General features: G+C 39.5%; 1 protein-coding gene and 1 long non-coding RNA gene across 6 annotated transcripts in view; both read left to right on the top strand.

Moving 5' to 3' along the window:
• The window catches only part of trdn (triadin), a 33,340-nt gene extending 12,184 nt beyond the window's left edge, over positions 1–21,156 (top strand). For all 5 annotated transcript variants that reach the window (XM_029676842.2, XM_065026365.1, XM_065026366.1 and 2 more), the window contains 14 exons: positions 1,123–1,149; positions 2,741–2,767; positions 5,044–6,360; positions 15,726–15,764; positions 15,897–15,962; positions 17,981–18,025; positions 18,187–18,228; positions 18,482–18,526; positions 18,831–18,869; positions 18,979–19,032; positions 19,286–19,342; positions 19,525–19,572; positions 20,604–20,868; positions 21,115–21,156. In XM_029676842.2, coding sequence (XP_029532702.2) covers positions 1,123–1,149; positions 2,741–2,767; positions 5,044–6,360; positions 15,726–15,764; positions 15,897–15,962; positions 17,981–18,025; positions 18,187–18,228; positions 18,482–18,526; positions 18,831–18,869; positions 18,979–19,032; positions 19,286–19,342; positions 19,525–19,572; positions 20,604–20,806 — 2,009 coding nt within the window. In that variant the 3' untranslated portion in view covers positions 20,807–20,868; positions 21,115–21,156. The remainder of the gene's footprint in view (positions 1–1,122; positions 1,150–2,740; positions 2,768–5,043; positions 6,361–15,725; positions 15,765–15,896; positions 15,963–17,980; positions 18,026–18,186; positions 18,229–18,481; positions 18,527–18,830; positions 18,870–18,978; positions 19,033–19,285; positions 19,343–19,524; positions 19,573–20,603; positions 20,869–21,114) is intronic.
• A 1,508-nt stretch (positions 21,157–22,664) lies between these two features.
• Positions 22,665–26,947, top strand: LOC135574683 (uncharacterized). The gene is made up of 3 exons (XR_010465561.1): positions 22,665–24,761; positions 26,098–26,148; positions 26,911–26,947. It is a non-coding gene; the product is annotated as an uncharacterized LOC135574683 (long non-coding RNA).
• Positions 26,948–27,180: the final 233 nt, after the last annotated feature.

Genomic DNA, 27,180 nt, shown 5'->3' with positions numbered 1-27,180 from the left:
TTCAGTATGACAGTAGCTCATCATCCAATGGTGTCTGTCAGACAGACTAAAGATTCTGCGTGTCTTAACTGACCACTCTGCATCCCTCCTTGCCTCGGTCATATCGCAATCACACACACGCACGCAAACACACACACACGTAACTGTGACCTCTGCTCCCTGTTACATGATGGAGAGAATGAGTCTGTGGAGGGGTGGAGGTGCAAGACAAAGGGAGATAATAGAGAAAGAGAGAAAGCAAGAGGGAAAGGTCGTCCCCACAATGGCTATGCATAGCTCAGTGGACTAATGCAGAAAGATGCTGACCTGCCTGGCGGTTTGACAGCTGTCTGTGAGTTACGACTCAAAGGGCAGAGACTATTTCGGTCTCATTTTAGAGTAGCTACTCTAAAACAGGCACACTATCTCACTGTAGCCTAGCCACTCTAACCACTCTCAGGGCACAGTATAGTTTCCAGGTCATGACACCAAAGCAATGCCAACTTCCTAATAGAGAGTCATAGCACTAAATAACAAATTATTAAATACATTTCATCCCTGGCCTCAGGATAAGCTTTAAAATATTATTTGTTGCATTAATTTATTTACACAACCTGGAAACTTTATCCCTCAGGCTAATGTGCTTTGAAAGGAGCTATATCTCAAACACATCCCCAAAACATCAAACACACCCTGGAGAACGAACATTTTCCTCTCACCCAACTTCTGAGGGGGAAAAAATTCATCATAGTGTGAATATCTGCTATTCATAGCTCGTGCCGGTTTAGCACAAATGAGGTTGGTGTATTTTCAAATCTCCTTTGAAGAATGGCTGACTAGTCCAATCATTTCACTAAATCCACCTTTGCTCTGAGATGCATAGTAAACCAAATGTAGCCTACTAGCTGTTGTTGCTGTTGTTGTGTAGCCTACAGTACCGCCTTTCATTGAGTTGACTTGTACTCTTTACTGATGTTTAGTGATTTTTAAGAGTGGAGAATAAGCTGCCTGCAGCTGAAGAAAAGCCTTTCTTCCACTCTGATCCACATTCATAATTTATTCTGCCTTCATCAATGTTTTATTAGATCTATTTGGTTGGTTCCTTTCTTAAGCTGACATCTTTTTCGCCCATCTGCTATTTAGGTGAGCTACATCCAGTTAAGAAAAAAGGTTTGTATTCATGCATCTATTCATTTTGCTGTTTACTTATTCATCAATGTATTATAAAAGCCGTCTCCTTCGTGCTCTTTATGCCACAGCTGTTAGGGAAAGGAAAACTCCTCTTTGTCGAGAAACGCTTCCTGGCTATAGTGCTATTGTCAGTCAATATGAACGCTAACTCTTCTGCCTGCTACTCTACATCCTGTTTCCTTAATTAAAGGACTGACACAAAGCTACAGGTTATTGTGAGGATGTGGGCTTGGCTTTAGAGTTTAGCAGGCGTCCGCATGACCTGAGATAACAAAATTCACTTATCCGGGCCACTAATGACGCTTTGGAAGTGAAAGCCTTGTTTCTTTCAGCAAGAGCTTACACGTGCTGCGCGATTAGTCACTCCAAACCTGCTGCTGAAATGCAGGGTCACTGCATGGAGTCAGACTGACAAGACCTACTCCATTTGTAATCTTCTGTACAGATGTAGGATCTTAATTTGATCGCCCAGTTGCAGGAGAACTTTCCTGCAATGCAGGACATTTTAAAACTTGTAGTGTATTTGTGGTTTAAAAAGGCTTCTGAAGTTTGTCATTTCCACTTGGAAATTTCAGACTTGGTTTTCAACCCCTACAAAAAAGTCCATGAATTATAATCCACATAATAATTCACATTTCTGGTTGCTGCAGGATCCTGCTATAGCAAGCTGGCTCGTATTAAGATCCTACATCTGTAAGATATGCTTTACATGCTTGGCTGTGCCAGAGACCCTAACAGAATGTAGGCCTAAATCTCTCTTAACACACTGCTGTCTAATACCTAAGGATTCTGCCCTTCTATCCTTCTCTATGGTATTTTGAAACCATTCCATGCTTATTTTCCCACCACTTATCTACACTATGCCATTCCCCTCACACTCTTTAGAAGCTCTCACATCATTGACAAAACGCACAAGCAAAAAAATAAAAGATTGTCTAATGAAATTATGCTTGTTTTTGTTTTTTATGACCTCATCAAATTGGAACATTTCAACATTGATTAATGTAGGTTAGCTGTTCCAAGTTTTAGGACTTGAACAGGTGATACAGGCTGAGGTTAATGGGATAGATTTTGTGGAGTGTGATATTTTATGGATGTTCACCTTGGCACTTAACTGTAAAACCGTCCCAAAAGATATACGATGGTTCTTTGAAGAGGAACAAGCTGAGGCTGAAGGTACCATGGCCTTGCTTTCCATGTTTATAGGTAAACATACACGTAGATGTTTACTATATGTAAACTACATTAGCTCTAATGTAGTTCAACTAGAATGACAACGTAGCAAATACACAAACCGGTAAGCACACTCAATGGTTATTTACTCTAATCATGCTATTCAATGGTTATTTACTCTAATCATGCTATTGCGCAGTGCTCTAACAAATGGTTTTGTTGTTTTGTGGCTTTTCTAAAATGCTTACTTTTCCTCAGCATAACCATCGTATTAACTTGGTTACTTCCATCCATAGTCACACGTTGTGTACTTGTCAAGGAAGGTGGATAGTGTTTTAATAATTGTTTTGTGTTCTAAACTCTTGCTGTTGGAATCCCCTTCCGTCCTACCTCATAGCTGCATTCCTACCGTCCAGAAAACAAGGTCTGTGCCCTCCTGTTCTTTATATGATGCTCATATTGAAAAGTCATTTTTCAGGAAATAACATCAGGCATGTGATGATGATTGATACATCTTTTTGATGGGATTGAGGCATTTTGCTGCGTGATGTATGTGGTCATTTGCGCTGTCGCCAGAGCAACTTTTGGAAAATGGGTGCTATCCTGTCAGTAATTGCGATGTAATGTGATATACTAACTAGCCTGTACCGGTGTGTAACTGCTGGCTCTATTTGTTCCCAGACACCGTAATTATGCTCCCAGAAGCTACTCTAGACAACTTGTCCAATAGCCTTAATTCATGATCACTGTAATATATGGTCAGTACATGTCTTCTAGGTGTTGATTTTGTTGTAGGAAAAATCTAATAGTACAATAAAATTCAGGGAATACACATTTCAACTGTCGTAGTCGATTGCAGTTGTTAAATAGACCACTACAGTTTCTCTCGGTGTATCTTATTATTTGGTAGTACTATGGTACAAATATTATTAGTTAAGAACACAACTCATTTGTGTGAGCATGAATTCACCAATACTGCATCTTGTAAACACATGTTTCAATGTGAATACTGCCCTGCAAACAATAACGAGTATTTAGGACGTCCCTGGGAGAATATGAAATGGCCGTCTAAAGTCTTCACGGCGTTGTGTCATGGTCCTGTGGAGGTTTTGTCTAGTTCCTTGGCTTGTTCGAGGACGTCCCCAATGATGTTTATAGGACGTTCTTAGAACATTTTGTCATGGTCCCCTGGATGTTTTTATCTACTACCTGGTTGGTTCCGGGGATGTCCTCAAGGACATTTATAGGATTCTCTATAGGATTCTCGTTCTGTCATGGTCCCCGGGAGGTTTTGTGTAGTTCCCGGCTTGATCCGGGGACGTCACCTGATTCTTGCAAAGAAACGCTCACACCTTGTTACTGTTTTGACTGTTTTTACTGTTACGCCAATGTTTGTAAACAATGACAATGTCAAGAAAACACTATAAATGTCCACAAATACTATATAGCCTCAAAACATCGTTAAAACCCCCCAAAGTTTGATGTCCGTGCCCCTGCGGAAATTAGCATTAGCATTAATTAGCTTCTTTTAAAAAAAATCCCCATAACAATCCAACAGCTAAAGCTAGAGATATCTGTTTAGTGCAAAAAAATATATCTGATATTTCTTATACCTCTCAGATATAGGACAGACACTTCAGAACAAACGTCCTTTTCATATTCTTTGGGGACTATCTGGTGTTCCATGTAGTGAATCGGTTATTCAATGCATTTGTATGGGCTAAAAGCAGTAAGGCCATAATATTTATTTTTTGATTCTTCAAGAAGTAAGGCCATAATATTTATTTTTTGATTCTTCAAGCAGTAAGGCCATAATATTTATTTTTTGATTCTTCAAGCAGTAAGGCCATAATATTTCTTTTTGATACTTAAAATTCTAAATGAAATATCAAAATGATCCTTGGCACGACCTTCTTAAAACAATTCTGTATAGCTTAGTAGAACCCCCACCATGGATGGTCAGTCCTTGCGTACATAGCTCTGTCTATGAATTTGAAAGTGATGACATTTCTCCAGCCCCAACCCTCAGTTCTTTACTAAAACGGGGTTACTGCTGATTGCTGTTTTAATTGTTGACTGGACTTTGTATTGTTTGGTTTTTGTTCTGTTCTGTTTGTTTTTTTTGGTCTGTGGTTTTATATGTTTTGGATTGCTTTTCATACCCAACATCAGCATCATAACCATGAGTGTATTCTCCCTCACTACCACAGAAAATAACAACTCTTCACTGACAGAATTACCCTTTATGAATTGACCATTTCTGAACTATTATTTTCCTCAAACAAGTTAACATCTGCAAGTATATCTATATATGCATTTGTCATTTTGTATGGAGGCAGTATTTGACGTGTCCTGCATGGAACACTGTCATTATGTTTACGCCACTGCTGCAATGTACAGTAATGCAGAGAAAGCATTACATTGGCCATGTTTATGATATGAAATAATGATAACGGTAGCACAGCACATACACACTGAGATATTCATGTTGTGTAAACTCACGACTAGGTGTATATGGCTCAGGTGAGCAGAGAGCAGCTTGTCAGGTGTAAGCATTATGAGTACACAATAAAGATATTGTGTTAATTGTGTTGCAGTGTGTTGTGTTGTCTTGAAAACAATGAATTATGGGCATTATTGTTATCTTTTTGGTTACGGCCCACTGCACTGAATGTCACTTTTACGCTGTCAATTCTGTAGTTGCAGGGATGTTTACCGAGGAAAAGGAACCAGTTGCGGAAGTAGAGGAGGAGGAGGAGGAGGAGGAAGAGGAAGATGATGTAGATGAAGTGGAAGATGAGGAAGAGGATGGAGAGGATGAGGATATGGAAGAAGAGGATGAAGATGAGGAAGAAGTTGATGAGGATGAGGAAGAGGAGGAAGAAGATGAAGAAGAGGAGGAAGAGGATGAGGAAGCAGCAGCTGAGGCCGAGGTAGATGGGGATGATGATGATGATGATGATGGTGAAGCAGATGAAGAGGACTCTGCTGCAGCGACTGAAGAAGATGATGATGAGGACGAAGAGGTGGCTTCAGAGGCTGATGATGAGGAGGGTGATGATGAGGAGGAGGATGATGAGGAGGAAGAGGCTGCTCCACATGCTGATTATGAGGATGATGAGGAGGAGGAAGAGGCTGCTCCAGAGGTGGCTGCTGCCGAGGCTGATGATGAGGAAGAGGAGGAGGAAGAAGCAGCTGCAGCTGATGAGGTGGCAGAGGAAAATGAAGGTGAAGATGAAGCTGCTGCAGAGGTCATTGCTGAGATTGATGAGGATGAGGGCCCCATTCTGATTGATGTTGATGACACAGACACAGACACTTCTGTTGGAGATGATGGAGAGGAGGATGACACCATAGCTGAAGCTGAAACTGAAGCAATTACAGATGAGGATGCCAGTGATGCTGCTGCTGCTGCTTCCACTTATGATGATGATGGTGATAATGAAGAGGATGAAAATGCTGTAGCTGGTCCTGCTGCTGCTGCCAGTGATGAAGCCACAGATGATGCTCCTGTTTCGACTGCAGATGATGATGATGATGATGATGTTGATGAGGAAGATCATAGCATATATGTTGACCAAACAGATGATGATACTAAACCCATTGACCTAGAAGATGACGATGATAATCTTGCTGACAGTGAGGATATGGATATCTCAGACACATTAGCTGAGGATACAACTGATGACTCTACAGATTTAGAGGACACTGATGATGACGATGATGGCAAAGTCAGTGAGGACAGTGGTGCCGTCGTTGATGACGATGACAATGACAAAACAGTCGAGGATTCAGGAGAGACTGTTAGAGATGTCGCAGACATTTCTGATGACACAGAAGACGATGATGATGATGATGATGAGGTGAAGGATTCAGCTGAAGAGATCGGCAAAGAAGATGACGATGAGGATAATGAAATCATAACCGAAGCCTTTGATAGCTCAGCACCTGAAGAAGATGATCTATCCAAGGATGATGACGATGATGATGATGACATTGATGACCTTCTTTTGACAGGTACTGACCAATAACTTTCATTACACTGATGTTTCACCATCATGCATAACCCTTATACCTGTGTAGTAAATGAGAAAGATAATATCATTAATACATTGTTATCAACTAACTGGAATTAAAACGAGCTGTCTTTTTCACAGGGTACATTATTGATATTACCATTCATGATTAGTACCGGACTGAAATCTGATATACAATATCGATAAGCGTACAAATGTGTCTGAATATTACACACTTTTTACTGATCCATAATATAACAATATGTCTTAAAACAAAAGCTTTCTTAGAGTTACTGTCACATTATACAGCATCGCAAAAATATATAATTTTTTTTATCCATGAGTGATGGCTGGTGATTTATCATGGTGTTAGTTCAATAATGAATACATATTGTTCCTGGTATCAAGGCCTTCAATCATATTGATATATTTAGCATTAATTGTTACCTAAAGACTGCCCATGATATTTAAAATGATATTAAATGGTGATATTTGACACAGATAATATAAAGAGTGTAAGGAAGCCTCATGATGGAGGGATGGAAGACACATGAATACAGTGATACAATAGTACAATTAATAAGTATAATCATTTTGTTATTGTCAACCACAGTGGCACAGGTAGATGCAGTACAAACAAAATATGATCTTCTGTTCCTCAGTACATAATGACATTTTACATGTCAATGGCAACCACCAAAGAGGATGGTGGTTGCCTGGGTAATCAGATTATTTCTCTCTCTGTAACAGGGCCTGTGTAGATTGTATTTTTCCCAATATCGGGCTGATTAGCTACCACAACAAAACAGGAAAAATTATAACACATGATTGTTTTCGTGACCAGTGGTGTAAAGTACTTAAGTAAAAATACTTCAAAGTACTACTTAAGTCGTTTTTGGGGTATCTTTATTTTACTATTCATATTTTGAAGAAAATAATGTACTTTTTACTCCATACATTTTTCCTAAGACCCAAAAGTTCTCTTTATATTTTGAGTGCTTAGCAGGACAGGAAAATGGTCTAGTTCACCCACTTATCAAGAGAACATCCCTGGTCATCCCTTCTTTCTCTGATCTGGTGGACTCACTAAACAAACACAAATGTTTCATTTGTAAATTATGTCTCAGTGTTGGAGTGTGCCCCTGGCTAACCGTAAAAAAATGTACAGCATAAAAAATAGTGGCGTCTGGTTTGCTTGATATAAGGAATTTGAAATGAGTTCTACTTTTGATACTTAAGTATATTTTAGCAATTACATTTACTTTGACACTTAAAACCAAATACTTTTAGACTCTTACTCAAGTAGTATGTTACTGGGAGACTTTTACTTGAGTCATGTTCTATTAAGGTATCTTTACTTTTACTCAAGTATGACAATGGGTACTTTTCCACCACTGTTCGTGGCACACGTTTTTTTAATGTTCTGGTTTAGATAAATCGAAAAGAGTCTTATTTGCACGTATTTCAAGATGATACACCGGTTAGGTTTGGCAGCGAACCCACCAAGACATGAGTATTAATTACATCAGGTGAGGAGATGTGTGTGGCCATGCATGTTCTGGGGGTTCTGATAGAAATCCCTGTATTCATGCTGTGTAGATCAGAGGATAGCAGCTGCTGTTGCTCTGTAGGGTTGCCAGCCTACTATCCCTTTTAAGGCAGGGGGTACCAGAGTCAGCTTTCATGTGTGAACTTGCCACTTACCAAACTACTGTGGCTAGCTATTTTTTACTCCAGCAGTTGAAGTTGGCGGTGTATTGTAGTAGGTGTTGTAGAAACAATAGTATTTTACTCATGATTTTTGAAATGGATTATAATTCATTATCTTATATCATATTTGTTTATCATAATTACTCACCACAGGCACATATTTTACTAATATGTCCCCGTAGTCTAGCTTTAATTGTTAGTAATAGTGTAATAGTTAGTAATGGTTTAATAGTGTAATAGTTAGTAATAGTTTAATAGTTAGTAATAGTGTAATAGTTAGTAATGGTTTAATAGTTTAATAGTTAGTAATAGTGTAATAGTTAGTAATAGTGTAATAGTTAGTAATAGTGTAATAGTTAGAAATAGTGTAATAGTGTAATAGTGTAATAGTTAGTAATGGTTTAATAGTTTAATAGTTAGTAATAGTGTAATAGTTAGTAATAGTGTAATAGTTAGTAATAGTTTAATAGTTAGTAATAGTGTAATAGTTAGTAATGGTTTAATAGTTTAATAGTTAGTAGTAGTGTAATAGTTAGAAATAGTGTAATAGTGTAATAGTTAGTAATAGTTTAATAATTAGTAATGGTTTAATAGTTAGTAAAAGTGTAATAGTTAGTAATAGTTTAATAGTTAGTAATAGTGTAATAGTTTAATAATTAGTAATAGTCTAATAGTTACTAATAGTGTAAATATTTGTAGTACTATAGCAGGAGTATATTACTAATGACGCTGGCTTGAGTAAAGATACTTCATTTCTTCCCTCTTTGTAAAACTGTTGAACCTCAAATTTGCTATCTAAATACTTTTGGCTATACTTAAACGTTATCATGCAATGTACCAGTGCTCATAGATTAGTCTATTCATATTGAAGCCATCATGATATTTATTGCCAAAAGATGCCATGAAATGCGCCACTTGAGAGGCCCCTGATTAGATTTTCTAATATGACTTATTGCATGCATTACAGTAACACCGCCCATTGAAGAAAAGTAACCACACCTTCTGAAGAGGCTAAAGAGAGAGAAGTATAGGAGGAAAAGACAGAGGAGATCGCAGATGCAAATGAACCATCGTTTCATGCTTTTCTCACTCGTGGAGGTCAAATGTGTACCAAGTGTTATGTAACCTACTGATGTTAGTAGCATATTATTCCATTGAAAGTCGACATGACCCTTACAAAAGCTGGATAATATCCCCTAATGTTAAGTTTGGTTCTGCATTGAGGTATTGAATCCTGGCAAAACTATTTAGCTCCAGCTGTGAATATATTCTCAGAGATCATCCTTTCAGAAGCACCGGAGGAGGAGGAGGAGGAGGAGACTGAGGAACCATCTGCTGAACCAGAGCTGACAATAGAGGAAGCTCTGGAAGAGAAGGTAGTGGAGGAAGGGACAGCAGAGCCCAAACCTGAGGAGGAGGTAGAACCCATCACTGAACGAGAGGGGTTAGCACCAGTGCCCAAGAGGGTATTACCTAAACCCGAGGAGGTAGAACCAACAGCCGAAGGTAAATAAAAAGAGAGGGTTGATGTTAGACACGGGATGAGAAGAGATAAGAAATAGGTTGAAGAAGAGAAAAGTGTCATGTTCCATAGCAATGTATCTATGTCGTGTTCAATTAATTTCTGTACAGATGTTGAACAGAGTTGACAGCGTACAGTCGGCGTGCTTGAATAGAGGGAACGAGGGAGTAGAGTAGGAGGAGCAGGGGGGTGGGAGTGGAGAGAAAGGCTTTAGGCCACTTCTTTGATCTCTCTCCATCTTCTACATTACTCATTCTCCCATCTGTTCTCTTCTATCAATATGAAATATATGTCTGGTGGTTGGCATGTCTGCACAGAAGACTGTGTCACAGGCTGTGCCACTAACTACCTCAGAGACCTGATCAATAACAGTGGTCTGGCTTTGAATTTTTTTTTACTTTACCCTTACGGCTTTAGTTCAGCACTCCATCTCTATTCCTGAATCATCTTATGGAGAAAGAAATGCATGGAGAAGGATGTTTACTCTTTTGGTACCTTTACTTTAACAGATTTGCAAAATGGTCAACAACATTCAAATGGGCTAATTAAAATATGACCAAAAAATTATCCCACTCACAAAGACTTCAATCAAACCTTTATCAGAATGATATAGAAGCTATGCATTCCGTTGAGGTACCTCAGCTTGAAATTCCATATTATCTGACCTGGTAGCAGTGAGAACGATAATAATTTGATATGGTTGAGTTGTGATCAAAGGAATAGTTCTGCTGCTTGATGTGCCATGCTTACACTAAGAGGCTTGGCAGATGTTTTCCCCTCCAGTGATATCGGACCCCATATAGAATGGCCACGGTCACATTTAAACAGAACAGCTGAACCATCCACATCTGCTACAACATATTTGTTTCATTGTGATTTGACATTCAGGACACTCATCACACAGCCAAGATATAATTCCATTCTCAATGTTTGGGGATTGCCATTCCCATTTCTGTTTACATTTGGAGACACGCTGTGAATGAACTGATCTGCAATCGGAGGGAAATGTGATGTGACTGGAATGGAAATGTATAGATTTCTCTGGGTTTCAAGAGTAAAAGAGATGCCCAGATTACCTCGGGTAGCATACGGGAGTGCAACTGGAAATGACAGTGTAGCTCCCACAAAGCTAAGGGTTGTCGTGGCTCTGAGGTACACATCTAAACATCAAATAGGCTGGAGACAATTTCATATGATTGTACAGGAGCCATCGTCATCTAATGGCGATGAACAAGTGTTTGCATGAAAGACCATCATCTTCACTCTCCTATAGTCCCTATCGGAAGGAGGTACACTCTGCACAGCCAGAGTCCCTGTGGAGAGGCAGGACAGGATCGTCTACAGTATGAGAGGGAAATCATGATGGCCTTTGATGCGAACCCTTGTTCATCGCTATTAGATGATGATATAATGCCATGCCTCTCATTATATTGCAGGTCAATGGTATTGCTTCCTAGAGCTATTTTGAGTGATATAGTCAAGTAGGACGTGTAAGGATGTCGAATTCTGACATTTGATGAAGATATTTTTTTGTTTTCAATAGAGCTTGCTAGCAGACTTCTGTGTTAGTATGACCACATTTGCATTCAGCCAAGCATCTGAATAATTGAAAAGTCATAGAACGTCATCCATACCACCACAGTGTGTGTTATTGTCCGTGAGTCACAACCACAAGGCCATTCCACAGCAAAACGAGCAATTCCACGATAACAGAATGACGCTATGACAGACGAATGACTTAGCTTTATCACTTTTGAATGTATGCCAAACAAAAAAACAATGATTGCAAAGTTAAACAAAACCATTACAACTCGAGGACGACGTTTGAGAAATTCCACATAAAATTGGACACATTTACTTGGAAGCACAGTGCAGATGAACCGTTTTGTAACAGAAGGACAGCACAAACAGCATGACCCTGTCCTTCTGTTCACAAACTTTGTGTCTGCACTGCTCTTCAAGTAAATATGTTTTTGTAACCTTGTCAGTAGAGTTGTATAGTCTGGGCAATCATTGGTTTTTGTTTGACATACATTTGAAAGCGAAGAATCGGAGTATCAGCATCATTCTGTTACCGTGGAATTGTCCATACGCTATTTTAGTGGTTCCCAGACTTGGGATCGGGAACCTATGTGGGGTTCCCTGATATTGAAATGGGGCCCCTTGAGAAAATGTTTTATAATTCTTAAACAAATTAAGAACATAGGTATATCCAACCAAGTCCACTAACTGTGTTTTACACTGTTAGACTACACCTGGATGGCAGTATTATGTGTTGAAGCAGCCTGGGGTAGACTAGTATTGAGTAAATATAAACACACAGGGATAACAGGCAAGATAACATATTAATTGGGGTCCCATGATTCTTTTTTACATTAATTTGTAGAGCAGAAAAAGATGGTGAACCCCTGTCCTATTTCCTCCAAAATGCAGTAGATGGGAATCTAGGTTCTGAATCCATACAGTGGACTTACAGGAGCGCCTGTAGGCTAGCCTGAGAGGAACAACTCCCCTTTGCCCCTGCAACTGTCTTAGAAACATGATATCATAAAACTGGTATGGATTCACTGTCCATTCTGATATGGCAGACATGGGGCTTTGTAAATATGTATTTATTGAATACTGTTCTGTTTATGCACTTGTTGACTTTGTCAGCTGTAGTGTTTGCCTGCACAAAGTTATCTTACATGCATTCCATACATTTAGATCATTTTGTAAACCAATCACTCCGATAGGCTACACAATACTCTTCTAAACTAAGTACAGATGTCCACTTACAGTGTACTGTATGAGTAATTAATTCTCTTCAGAATACGAGGACACCTTGCCACGACAAAAAGTATTATGTTAAAGGGGAGTGGACACACTAGGATTCAGAACGCCAGCTAACATGTTTAGTATTTCTGGATTGAATACATCTCTTGCTTAGATTTACTTCCGGAAGTGTTTCCATTCCCCTTTAATGTCTGTGGAACTTTCAATTTTTCTTCTGTCTCGTGAAGTGGTTTGACCTTAAGCTTCGAAACAGCATTTGTTGATAACTGTTTATTTTTGTCATGTCTTGCAAAAAGCTCTACATAAACTGGAATGGAAAACAGTTTCCATCAAATGAGCGTCTATGTAACGGCTGTCGTAGGCGGAAGAAGGAGAGGTCCAAGGTGCAGCGTTGTACGTGTTCATGATCTTTTAATTACACTGAACACTAGAACAAAAATAACAAAACAGAACAAACGACACAGTCCTGTTTGGTACAGAGACAGAGACAGAAAACAACTACCCCCAACTCAAGGGCGAAAACAGGCTGCCTAAGTATGGTTCTCAATCAGAGACAACGATTGACAGCTGCCTCTGATTGGGAACCATACCAGGCCAAACACATAGAAATACAAACATAGAACAAAACATAGAATGCCCACCCCAACTCACGCCCTGACCAACCTAAAATAGAGACATAAAAAAGGAACTAAGGTCAGGACGTGACAGTCTATTGTACACTAGATGTTCTGTTGTGTTTGTAGCTGGTTGAGAAAGAAGGACAATTTTCCGAACTACAGTTTGTGTAATAACATATATTGTAATATGATAGAAAGGGAAACTAGTATATATAAAAAATAAACAGCAAACAGATACATGAGCATATAGTGTAACGGATCAGTGATCGTGACATGATCTTATAGTTTCATTTGTCCTGTTTTGTCCTACAGCTATTAAGCATTACCTGTTGATGATGAGGACGTACGCAGTATCTTCTCTAGCACGCCTGTTCAAACTACGAAAGTATAGTTCACAGAAGACAGAAACAAGACCACATGGTTGAGTAGTATTGTTTTGGGGCTAAAATCTTTCCAATGAGATCAGTCTCAATGTCCCCCGAAAGCATCTGAGAAGCAGCTCCAGATTTGATTTCTGTAGCATGATATTTGGATTTACACAAACGGGAAGTATTGCGTTATCCTGAAATTGTATCTCCCAAATGAAACATATGGCCTCAAACGCTATGGTAACCACCATTCTTTTCTCTGTTATCTGCAGCTACAGTGGGGAGAACAAGTATTTGATACACTGCCGATCTTGCAGGTTTCCTTACTTACAAAGCATGTAGAGGTCTCTAATTTTTATCATAGGTACACTTCAACTGTGAGAGACGGAATCTAAAACAAAAATCCAGAAAATCACATTGTATGATTTTTAAGTAATGAATTTGCATTTTATTGCATGACATAAGTATTTGATACATCAGAAAAGCAGAACTTAATATTTGGTACAGAAACCTTTGTTTGCAATTACAGAGATCATACGTTCCCTGTAGTTCTTGACCAGGTTTGCACACACTGCAGCAGGGATTTTGGCCCACTCCTCCATACAGACCTTCTCCAGATCCTTCAGGTTTCTGGGCTGTCGCTGGGCAATATTGACTTTCAGCTCCCTCCAAAGATGTTCTATTGGGTTCAGGTCTGGAGACTGGCTAGGACCTTGAGATGCTACTTACGGAGCCACTCTTAGTTGCCCTGGCTGTGTGTTTCGGGTCGTTGTCATGCTGGAAGACCCAGCCACGACCCATCTTCAATGCTCTTACTGAGGGAAGGAGGTTGTTGGCCAAGATCTTGCGATACATGGCCCCATCCATCCTCCCCTCAATACGGTGCAGTCGTCCTGTCCTCTTTGCAGAAAAGCATCCCCAAAGAATGATGTTTCCACCTCCATGCTTCACGGTTGGGATGGTGTTCTTGGGGTTGTACTCATCCTTATTCTTCCTCCAAACACGGCGAGTGGAGTTTAGACCAAAAAGCTCTATTTTTGTCTCATCAGACCACATTACCTTCTCCCATTCCTCATGCATGGTCATTGGCAAACTTCAGACGGGCCTGGACATGCGCTGGCTTGAGCAGGGGGACCTTGCGTGCGCTGCAGGATTTTAATCCATGACGGCGTAGTGTGTTACTAATGGTTTTCTTTGAGACTGTGGTCCCAGCTCTCTTCAGGTCATTGACCAGGTCCTGCCATGAAGTCCTGGGCTGATCCGTCACCTTCCTCATGATCATTGATGCCCCACGAGGTGAGATCTTGCATAGAGCCCCAGACCGAGGTTGATTGACCGTCATCTTGAACTTCTTCCTTTTTCTAATAATTGCGCCCACAGTTGTTGCCTTCTCACCAAGCTGCTTGCCTATTGTCCTGTAGCCCATCCCAGCCTTGTGCAGGTCTACAATTTTATCCCTGATGTCCTTACACAGCTCTCTGGTCTTGGCCATTGTGGAGAGGTTGGAGTCTGTTTGATTGAGTGTGTGGACAGGTGTCTTTTATACAGGTAACGAGTTCAAACAGGTGCAGGTCTGTGAGAGCTGGAATTCTTACTGGTTGGTAGGTGATCAAATACTTATGCCATGCAATAAAATGCAAATTAATTACTTAAAAATCATACAATGTGATTTTCTGGATTTTTGTTTTAGATTCCGTCTCTCACAGTTGAAGTGTACCTATGATAAAAATTACAGACCTCTACATGCTTTGTAAGTAGGGAAACCTGCAAAATCGACAGTGTACCAAATACTTGTTCTCCCCACTGTATGTCATGTGCCACTCTTTTCAGCCAGATAGGTTTGCTGTGAAGATCTCATCTCTCCAGTGAAAGGTTGCCGTTTAATCAAAATGTGTCACATTAATTCTGACAAATTCAAGCAATCCAGATTTCTAATAAAGCTGTCATATTCGCATCCTGTGACTTACTGTCTCCACTTTTCAAATTAATTCCAGTCATAACCTTTTGATTTATGAATGCATAATGTAAACGCTACAGGAGCTCTGACTTTTACAGAAGGAAGCATGCTTATTGTTAGCTCTGAAAAGCACTTGTTTTGGATGCATATTGATTTTCCAAGGAGAAAAGAATCTCCCTCTTGGTTGAATAATTCATTCTATTAATTGTCTGTGATTCACCTACATTTTCTTTCCCCCTGTTCTTGGAGCGTAGTACGACAGGTCTTTTATGAGGTGATATCTGTGTGACATCAAAGAAAAAGAGCTCCAACTTACGTTTACATTGATTGATTATTTCGAAGAGGATTTAGTATACTAGACCATTTTGCTGTTTATATATTTATTAGTATTGATCAGTAAATCTACTTCTTTTTCAGAACTAAAGGTCAAGCAAGCTACTCCTCCAGCAGAACAAGGTATATCAGAGCAGCCTGGTCTGCAATGATCTGAACATAAGTGAAAAAGAAACAATTATAAATAGGGAATTGCACATTTCAATGATCTATTCCGCTCTATGTAGTCTTAAAGCTATGCATTCCATTTTACAGCAGTGTGCCCTTGTATGCATTCGTCCAAGCCCAAAGAGGTCAAAAGTGAGCCAACGGAGGAGAAAGGTATTTATATACCGATAATAGATCAATATCATGCATGGTTGTGGAGAAGTGAGAGCCATTCATTACTAACCCCTTTTTATCTTTACCATACCTTTGGCTGACATTATTTCTCATAGTAAGGGCTGTGTTCCCCTATGGACCAGATGCATTTGTATGACAAAATATTGGAGTGATTCTTTCTGCATTGCTTTAGTCTTGAATTCATCATTGAATGTAGAACTGGCTGTAGAGAGAAGCTTTATAAATGTCAAGAAGTATCCTCTGACATTGAGAGGATCTTATGTGTAGTAGACTCCACGTCTGTTTCTGTTTCTGACTTATCAGTCTATTGGCAATACTTAACACTTTGGTTTGGCGATATCCGTGATGTAAGTTCCATTTGTGGCTTAAATGGTGTTGTTGACATACTAACTCTCAAGTAATGCGAAGTCCATTGTTACAACTTGCAGTGTTTCTTCCAAACATTCATTTCAAGTTCAGTAATGACAATCCTCAGTGACTTCATATTGCGTTATGGTTGGTGTTTCCTTGGTTTTGCTTCTCAAAGTCGCCATCTAGTGGAAAAGTTTAGATAAGCCATGCATTAGGATGCATTTCACTAACTGACGGTATATCTGTGACATATAGCTAAAAGTGTCAAGAGGGAATTAGCCAGGGAAGGTATGTTCGAGTCACTTTATCCTTCGTGTGGTTAGGAATAGCAGCACAGTAGTGTATCTCTTCTTGCTCCCTACGGAGGGTGTTGGTGCCTGTTGAAGTAAGAGCTTATATAGAAGTAGAGGAACAGGAATGCAAAGCCATTAACAGGCCCAGAGCAGCACTCTCAATATATAACTCTCAATGTGTAACAATGTGTAGAGCGGCTGGTAGCCTAGCGGTTAGAGCGTTGGACCAGTAACTAAAAGATCGCTCGAATGCCCTATGGAAAGTACTGTAAACTGTGATGCATCCATGTATGCTGTAAATTATATGCGGCAGTAACGCTGGTCTCACGTTTTGCATGTTTTTGTAAGCTTTCACTTGGAAGTGTTCAAGTGGAGTGTGTTTTTGTCTTAATAACATGTTTGTAACTGGAAGTACGTTGAGACCTCAGAGAGCATGGCAGTATTGAAGCTTGCTGCAATAGGCACAATGCTGGCCCCTGCTGTTTGAAAAGAGGCACATCTACATTGGTGATGAATACAGTATGTCTATATCTATACACTGCGTCGATGTGTGTTCTGTTTGATAGCGCTATGCTAGCTAGATAGGCACATTATATGAGCATTGCATGATAAAGTATGCACTCTGAGTTGTTGACTTTGTAGGATCTCAAGTGTCCTATTGCTTGTCTGAAACTACCTTTTTCAGAGTAGATAAAAAGTTAAAGACAATCAAAATTTAACACTGGTCTGTAAACACATTCATATTATATGTGTTAGCTGAGTCTGAGCCTAATTTAAAATGTATTAATAATATTATTTTTCAAAACTGAACTTTGTGACATGTTTGACTATACCAATTTTGTTGTCCACAGTTAAAATGGCCACTCCCGAGAGGAAGAGCATGTGTTGTGAAGCTGAGATGTCATGTTGCTTTGAAAGTAGCTTTGAAAGTAGCATAGAGACTAGAGGGGACGGATGAACCAATTCAATCTTAGTGCAAATCTGTTGATCTTTATACTAGTGGAGGGTCTTGAATTCTCTTCCGGTTTGATCAGTTATCTTTTCAAAGTTAAAGATGGAACAAAGATCGAATTGTATATTCTTGATGGTTTATCCGCTTCACCTCTTTGCTACATTTGACATAAGTAGTTAGCGGTTCAATATAATAATGCCAATGATGATCTAAGCTATTTAAATGTTCACACATTTTTCATTTTCATACATTTTCTAAATATAATATGGTTTTATTATAAAACAGCAATACATGCCTGAACGTGTTCTCAAAAAGCTTGCTTCCATCTTTGGCATGCAACTACAGTGCTAAGCAAGAATGTGGATTGAATGTTCCCTTATGTATTCTGCGTTCATTTTCAGAGGCAGAGCCCCCTAAAAAGGAACCAGTAGTGAGAGCTAAGAGAGGTACTATGTGTTTTCTGTACTTTGACTGTGTATTTCAATTGTTGATCATACAGAATATTAGGTAAGGAAGAAACATGATGAATGTAATAGTTGCTCGATATATGAGAAAGAACACCAATGACACGTATTCATGATTGTTTTTCCCCTTTTCTGTCATAAAGTGCGTGACATGTGCAGGCCAGTTGACAAGCCAAAAAGGAGAGGTAGGAATCATCACTGTTTGCAGCTCATTATCACATTTCTGAAATAGCAGATGAAAAATGTCTATAAGATGAACGGCAAGTGATCTTGTGCAGTAGCCTACCATATTGCTGCATTTCAAACTGAATAACAGGGAAAAGCTGTTTGCAAGTTGTTTGAATAAAACAAAACAAAATGAAACAATGAATACATGTAAATATTCTAAGATCACTTTGTGGCTGAATCTCTGTATCTCCAACGATGTCATTTAACCAGAGGCTGCAAGGAAATTGGAATTAGAAGCGGCGATCAGGAAGAGAGGTAGGACATTCTGAAATACAGTACAAGCCCAAGATGAATGACTTAGCCGTGTATATGTAAACATCTATTCAAATCTTCCTCAATGTCCTTTACACTTGCAGAACAGTACATGCTTCTGTGTAGTTAGATGGAGGGAAAAGTCTATTCGATGATTAAAAGGTATTCTTTCTCAGTGCCTCCCACCATTCATCAGTTCTAGTGGGGAGATGAAGGTCTTTAGAGCGGCGGAGGTGGGAAAAGACTTCAAAGTCACCCATCAGATGTAACCTCACTGTACCGTACCGTTTCCCTTCCCCTCCTTTAGAACTAAGACTTAAAAAGGAAGCGAAGGCCACAAAGGAAGGTAACTCAGTCATGCAATAATCACACCGTGGTTGTAACAGTCCTTCTGTAAAGGTACTTGGTGTTATGTTTGTCCAACACCTCTTTCTTTTTTTTTTATCACATTGCAGAGTCTCATCATGTAGATGCTGGGGTGCCTGCACCTGCACCTGCACCTGCGCCAGGTACATTTGTAGAGATAAAACGTTTAGATGCTGTAGCACTGTGTCATCTTAGGACACATTGCAGCAGTACAAGAGAACATGCAAGAATGAGAGAGAACATACAGTAGATACGAATCGGACCACCTTTTGAGCATGTTGTTTTTCTAACATGTACTTTGATAAAGCATTCTTTCAAGCAAAAGGTTATTGGATACATTAAACATATCGCAACGTATGTAGGTTCTGTACGAATGTGCGTTGTTGTATGTTGCAGTTCCCGCCTGTCAACCCACACCAGTCTACTGGCCATCATCATCTCCTGGCTGGTATTGTAAGTATACACGTATGCTCTAAAGCACCTCCTGAATATACTGTACAATATCAGTGGTATTTGTTTTTCTGTATACTGTATGTCACTCTTCTATTGCAGTATAATACAGTCCTGTACATGTCCAGGGTAATATATCCTTCTCAAACTTGACTGAAAAGGTGTTGATTCCATTTATCTTCCAGTGCATCATATATTCACAGACAATCCATTTCCACCTACAACTATGACAGGTATTTGGTATTATTTTAATTCCTGCCAATCAGGCATTTAATGTCAACATTAACGATATTTATATGTGCCTGACATTTTGTTTCCAGAGCTCTGTGTTGTTATTTGGGCGAGGAGTTTCTCTTGACCATGTGACTAGACCAGGAAAACTTCCAGGCCCTAGTTACTAGGGCTGAGTGTTATTTGGGCGAGGAGTTTCTCTTGACCATGTGACTAGACCAGGAAAACTTCCAGGCCCTAGTTACTAGGGCTGAGTGTTATTTGGGCGAGGAGTTTCTCTTGACCATGTGACTAGACCAGGAAAACTTCCAGGCCCTAGTTACTAGGGCTGAGTGTTATTTGGGGCGAGGAGTTTCTCTTGACCATGTGACTAGACCAGGAAAACTTCCAGGCCCTAGTTACTAGGGCTGAGTGTTATTTGCGTCACAGCCTCTGTTTACTGTATGTCCTTACGTCCTTATGGCCTTGTATAGGTTTCTAATGATTATCTCTGGGTGAACATTTGAGTAGTGATACTAAAGATTTACATCTTTAAACTGTTCTGTACTATGTTCCTTTATTGGTCTGTCAGCTCCTCGAGTTGCAGTGGCTTTTCCCAGCAGTCTCTTGGTGTTTCCTGGTGCTTCTCACCTCAAAGATCTTGTGTTTACAAAAAAAGAAATACATGTAAAAGCCCTTTATTATTTTCAATTACATTCTGTCACATGAATTATTTTTCGTGCACCATATTTTATAACTTCAGTACCATTTAAGTATAGTAAATGGTTACCAAGTATGCAATGAAAAGGCATTGTACATAGAAGTCTAACTCATCTGTTTTCTTGCTGTTTAACATTATCTAACGTCCCTGGTTTAGTCCCTAGTTGCTCACCACCTCAGCTACTTTTTTTCTCCTTGTCATCACATACAATTTTAACTAGCTAACCTGTTTGATTTTATCTAGAGTTGTACGTAATACATGATGAGATATGTCATCTGGGTTCCATTTGAATTTACAACTTCTTTCCATCATCTCCACTGCCCATTCCAACAGCTCATCCAGCTCAGCCATTTTACCAAGCTCCTCCCTTACCAAGCTCCTCCAGCTTACCAAGCTCCTCCAGCTTATCAAGCTCCTCCAGCTTATCAAGTTTATCAAGCTCCTCCAGTTTATCAAGCTCATCCAGCTCAACCAGCACCAGCTCAACCAGCACCAGCTCAACCAGCTCAACCAACAGCTCCAGTTCTACCGGCTGAACCAGCACCTGCAACAGCACCTGGACCAGCACCTGGACCTGCACCAGCTCCATCGACTCAAGGTAATTATTACCTCAGAACGTAAACTCTAACTTAGTAGCTGATATTGGAACTAGGTCATCTTTCTCTAAAGGGACAGAGTGCTTGCAAATAATATGAATATTACTTTTCCACAAAGATAGAAACAATGCTTATATTCCCTCCATGTAAATTAAAATTCTCATATTCAATTCAATATTTTATTTATTTATTGACCCTTTATACTGTGCTTGAAAGGAAACTCTTAACAGACTGTTTTTCCATTGAAGAACCACAGGCTCCCAAAGAAAAGGCTGCCTCCACAAAGAAGGGTACGAACATATTGTGTTGATTCAAAAGGAGAACACTTCTATAACTTGTTCATGTCTGATCGGAACACATTCTTCTTCACTCTTAGTTCCAAAGGAAAATACCAAGGCGGCTGCCTCAAAGACAGGTAAGAGTCTCTCTACATACCAAATCATCCTTCACACTAACTGAAAACTGTATATGTTCCGTACTTGTTATGTAAATGAACTCAATGGTAAGAGTTTCAGTGTTAGAAGTTACTTCAGGCAAAGGTAAGATAGCTGCTTATAAGTATTACACCATAGCAGACACACATCGATCAGATTTTCTACTTCAATCATTCATTTTTTCCGCCCAGAGTCTCCTAAAGGAAAAGTTAAGACGCAAGGTAAGTGTTTGTACAATTGAACGGGATCATTGCTTTCTGTATTTAAATACAGTCAGATAGTTTCTATTTCTTTCTTTCCTTCTAGAACTTGCGGTGTCCAAAGGGAAGTTCAAACCAGCTGTTGTGAAGAAAGGTACAGTTTTTGCTCCGTACATTATTAATAACATGCTGAGTACTTGACTTTTATTTGAAAATGTTGACCATGATATTTTCATTCCAGGAGCTGTTGTCTCTGAAGAAAAGACAAAACCTTCCACGATAAAGAAAGGTACTTCAGCGTAGGTTGTAATATGTATACACAGGCATTTTATATATGTCTACCTTTTAGAGTTGTTCACTGTGTGAATTTACGTTTTTTTGGTCTGTGTTCTGAGTTTCAGAGGCTGTTGTTTCCAAAGATAAAGCTAAAACAACAACTGCCAAGAAAGGTAACAAATATATTTAGTTGCCATGGGATTCTCAGAGCAACATTGAGTTGTATGAATACTGTATTTTGAATGATGAAGCATATATTTTATTTATTTTCCTTTGTCTCAGATCCTGTGGAAAAGGACAAGGACAAAATAACTCCTACAAAGAAAGGTAACATCAACTTAGATCAAGTTATTCCAGTCAACAAATTACCATATGTTCTAAGTGTGGATATATATATATATTTTTTAGAGCCTGCAATCTCCAAAGAAAAAGTCAAGGCAACCACTAGCCAGACAACCACACCCTCTACCAAGAAAGGTAATACTGTATTTCACAAATGTTAACTTGAGTAAATGCTCACCATGGATTGTAGTTAGACACGTATAACATGTATGGTTTCTATCAGAACCGTCTGCTGCAAAAGCCAAAGCCAAATGGTCGCTTGTAAAGAATGGAATAGCGCTTCCTACATCCTGCTTGGCTTAATTAACTTGTTCAATCAGGAGCCTTATTATCTTTTTGTTTTATTAGTATGTAATGTGATAAATAATAGAATCTCTGCCCTAGTTGTTTTCGAACCCGAGGAGGCCCCTAAAGAGAAAGCCACTCCAAGAGTCCCCACTGTGAGAAAAGGTAACCACACAAATGTAGTGGTGCCAATGGCAAAAGCCACCGGAAGAGTTGTCGCTATAAGACCCACGTCTACGAGAAAAGGTAGCCACACAGCAATTGAAATGTTTTTCACACTAAATACAGATTCTTTTCAGTTAGATACAATGAAAATTGGAATCAGGCTGTCTAACTGTGCTCACACTTTTAGGCCCCTGCAATGAAGGAGAAGCTAACTCACGCACCTGAAGCAGGCACAGTAAAGTGCATCAGTCCCATCTATTAGTGTGCAGAGCAGAAACTGAGTATTATGTCTTTCACTGTTTTCCCTTTGCATTTTTACTACATGGTACATGAATAGAAACGTCTTCCCATCAGCAAAAGAGAAACCGAAAGTGGCAGAGAGAAAAAGTAAGAATGAGTTGACTTATGCTTCGAGTGGACTTTTGAGGTTTTTGTTTGGAAACAAACAGGTTAACACTTCAAGAGAAGTTACAGGTAGTTGCGAGCAGATACCCATTTACTTCCAGTCACGGCGCTAATGTTGGTTAGCATTGGCTGGCGAACTTCCTTCATTCTGGACACAGAGACATAAGAATGGTACCCACTAATTCGTCTGACTCTGGGGAAGTTGTCAAAAATCCTGAAGTATCCATTTTTCAACAGCTGAAACACCTAATGGTTATGAAACCTACAGGATGACCCCTATTAGCAGAGTGGGAGCTTGGTTTTTTACACAATATATAATAATATGTCACTTGCAGAAAATCCTTCAGAAGGATGCTGCAACATCTCTAATACATCCAGTTTTTCCTCCAGTTATCTCTCGATGTTAATAAGATTGTGCTATTCCATTTCCTCTGTTGGTGAATACCGTCATCGCGTGCTCAACCCTCCATCACATTACTATGGCAACCCTTCCCCGAGGCCCACAACATGGATGAGTTTATTTCCTCTCTGAATTATTGTATTGGCTAAACAAGTATGAACAACCTCGGAAATGCAGCATACCGAATATCTGAATACATGTTCTGCGGAGCATGGAGCGATCAGGTCATGTATGTAGGTTTGAGTCTCTCATACAGGCATCCTGATTGTCTCCACACTCTCCTGAGCAGTTAAATGTAGGGTTCAAATGTTTACCTGTTTTGTCTACCCTCGGCATATGTTCTGCTCCTTCCACCCAATGCCTAATTTCCTCCCTGTATCTAGACCATTACCATAGGATCCCTCTCTGAATTACCTCCCTGTATACTGCCTGCGGTTTGTCTGCATGGTATAGCAAAGTGCCGATTTACTGACCTGGGTAATGGGTTTGGAAGAACTTCACTCCAGATGTACAGTAATTCCCTTCAAGGACTTGAACTCTAAAATCAAACACAAACAGTGGGACATCTGTGAAAACAAAACAAACATGGTTAACTCTATATGGCTTTGCTGTGTTTTGACTACATTGATGATAGGCATACAGTAGGGTGAAACCGGGTGTCATCTGGGTATTACATATCCTTTTGCATAACTGATGAATCTATTTTCATTAGAATGAAGGAAGTGATTTCAATGGTTTTTAACTCCCTTGTCTAATTCCAAAGAAAGAACCTGGTAGCTTTGTGAGATTCTCAAAAGCTTGCCTTTAACCCTATAAAAAACACTATTCCGTGCGATTTACCCTGGCTTTACCCTGAGGCTGTTTACACCAGCCAAAGATTAATTTAAAAAGTCCCCTTTGCATTGTTTTATAGAGCTTTGTGCTGAAACGTATCTTGTAAAGGGTCGCATGTTGGTGTTGTTGTAGAATGTTGTGTAGGCAAAACAGGTAGCTAATGAAGGAACATTTTATCTGTGGTGTTTCTTAGATTGGATGCTTATTGTGGTCAAAACCCAGACTCCTGTTGTATGTCTTGCTGCACTGCAGGCAATCCATTGTACAGCACTGAACCCGATTTATACGTTCCCACACAAGGTTAGGGAAAGAGTATGCGTAGAGTATGTGTAATGTAACATCTTCAAACAGTTTTTTTTATAAAAGACGGGAATCTCTTTGGATTTGTGATATAGATGGACCCGATGACTGCGAAGACCGGCATGTTTCTACTGTTTGACATTTTCACAGCTAGATTAGAATGCATGTGTTTGATTAGAATGCATGTCACTCATATACATCTTTCCTCCTTGCATAAGAAGAAGACAAGGTGAAGGATGTGAAGACATCAGGCTGTGGGTTCTGTTCATATAAAAGTATATAAATGCTAGGATCTAGTTTGAATAGATTAGATCCATTAGGGGGATGTTCTATTGAGTGAACCAGTGGATTCTTGATATTCTAGTCCCATCCCTTCCTGACCCATCTTCCAAGTCACTCTCTCCTCACGTCCTGTGTGATTTGCCTCACACCGTACCCTGAACCTTAAGCAATACTTCATCCTTATTGTCAGTTTGATAGCTATCTACATGTAATGCATGTATAATATTAAAGCAAAACGGACTGATTTACATGTATTTTAAGACCTGATTGAGCAGCGGTTACTTTCTTTTAAACGGGTTGGAGTCATGTTTGTGTTCACTGCCATGTCCTTCCCACTCTCTGCACTTAGGGTATGGTAAACGAGCATACAGTACATTATATATACTGTACCATATACTCTAACACTGTTGGTAATGCACAGCTCCAGTGTTTCCCCTATATTCATTTAGCAACGGTGGGCCACTCCCAAAAATGTAATGACATTTTTTTTTGGGGGGGGGGCATTTTTTAATACATTTTCGGGATGGTAAAAATTGTTTTCAGTGCAAATGTATGCTGCTGTTGAATTTTTAAAAAGGATTAGATGTTATCAAACCTAGCTACCATAGCAATGTCTACGCCGTGTATCTGTTTACACAACTACAAACAGCATCTCCTTTCATCTTCCAATAGAGCGATCAGACATTACAGTCCTTGTTTGACTAAGCCTCATCCTCTAGCTATGGGATATTTGGGATGGGCTGCAGCCTTTCATTGCCAGGCCAAAAACACTGGATTCCAGTAATGAACTGAGCTGAGGAAAAGTGGAAATCCGGTATTGACCATGTGAAATGCAGCCTATATCAAAGTGCGGCTGCCAAGACTTTTAATCAATAAACCTGAGGCAAATGGCTCAATTTAATGAATGACCTCAGGTCAACTAGAGTGATCAATCAATAGATTGTGATGCGGCATTGAGTTCCTCCATGCCATTTCAGTCCCTCCACGACATAAATACGTAAAAGACTAGAATTGTTTACTGCGTGCATAGTTAATTCTCCAAGTTTTATTGACGGTCACGTGTCAACGCAAGGTGCACAGATTGACTTATAGTTGTCATGAAACGCTTTGAACGCTGTTCGTGAATGACTTGTTCACGTTTCAACTAATTCAAACGCTGTTTGCATAATTACAGTTAAATAAGACATTGTCGCTGAATAGTGTACATGGTGCAAAACCTTTATCTGATCCCGGCATACACCAAAATGCTTGTAAATGTGTCATTGTATTGTTATTGTAAATGTACTTAATTAACTTGTTTTCTTTCAGGCAAAGCTAAAGCCACACACTCTGTGACGACGGCCCAGCCCACTAAACCACGTAAGTAAATGTTCAATCCCGAAGCAAGACATCTCCTTTCTTTCGATAAGCAGGTCACTTCCTGTCTTTTGTTTGTTTACCACGTGAATCCATGTAGGACTTAATGCATTCCCTCTCTTGCCTAAAAGTGGAGCAGCCACAGAGGAGGGGTTTCAAGGGTTGGAATACATCTATCATGCTAAATAGCACCATCAAATGTTTTTTTATTTTTTATTATTCATTATTTTATTGAGGAGCTCCTTGTCCATGGATCAACCTTGTAAATGTCATATTCTAATCACTGAATGCCCTCTTTTTCTCTATTATAGTGTTTTGTAAAGCGGCACATTTTTTATTGAATAGCTTGCCACGCATAATGGTATAGCATTATAGTGATAGGTTAACTACATGCCAGCATCAGTTAACTTTCTCATGCTTATTAAACACAAAACACTAGTTGACAAGAAGAAATTGGATCTGTCAAACGCCATGACTTTAGACAAAGGCCCGGCAGAATTACTTTGGGTACTCGACAGCGCAGATCTGTTTTGAATAAGCGTTGCATGATTCTCTTTCACATCAATCATTATGTACATTTTCCCGGAACAAACAACACATGAAAAATAAAACCAGTCTCTCGTCACTTGATTAGAGAGGACGTTTATGCGTGGCAAAACTGCAATTACAGCCATGTCACTTTGTGTTACAGTTTGAAGAGAAAATGTTTGAGATTATAAGCAGAGTTTGAAGAACAGGTTAACTGGCATTTGTATCTTCTCATAGATAAAGCTGAGAAGACTAAAAAGACTGAGAAGGCTGAGAAGACTAAGAAGACTGAGAAGGCTGAGAAGACTGAGACGGCTGAGAAGACTAAAAAGACTGAGAATACTGAGGAGACTGAGAAGACTAAAAAGTCTGAGAAGGTTGAGAATACTGAGGAGACTGAGAAGGCTGAGGAGACTGAGAAGGCTGAGAAGAAAGCTGTGAAAGAGGCTCGAGGTATGTTGGCTCAAAGTATCAAATGATACCTTTCCTCAAACAGTTCATACATTA

This window comes from Oncorhynchus nerka, linkage group LG13 (assembly GCF_034236695.1).
Source record: "Oncorhynchus nerka isolate Pitt River linkage group LG13, Oner_Uvic_2.0, whole genome shotgun sequence".
Lineage (NCBI taxonomy): Eukaryota > Metazoa > Chordata > Actinopteri > Salmoniformes > Salmonidae > Oncorhynchus > Oncorhynchus nerka.
Note: the sequence above shows the minus strand (reverse complement) of the source record. Positions and strands in the feature narration are given on the sequence as shown.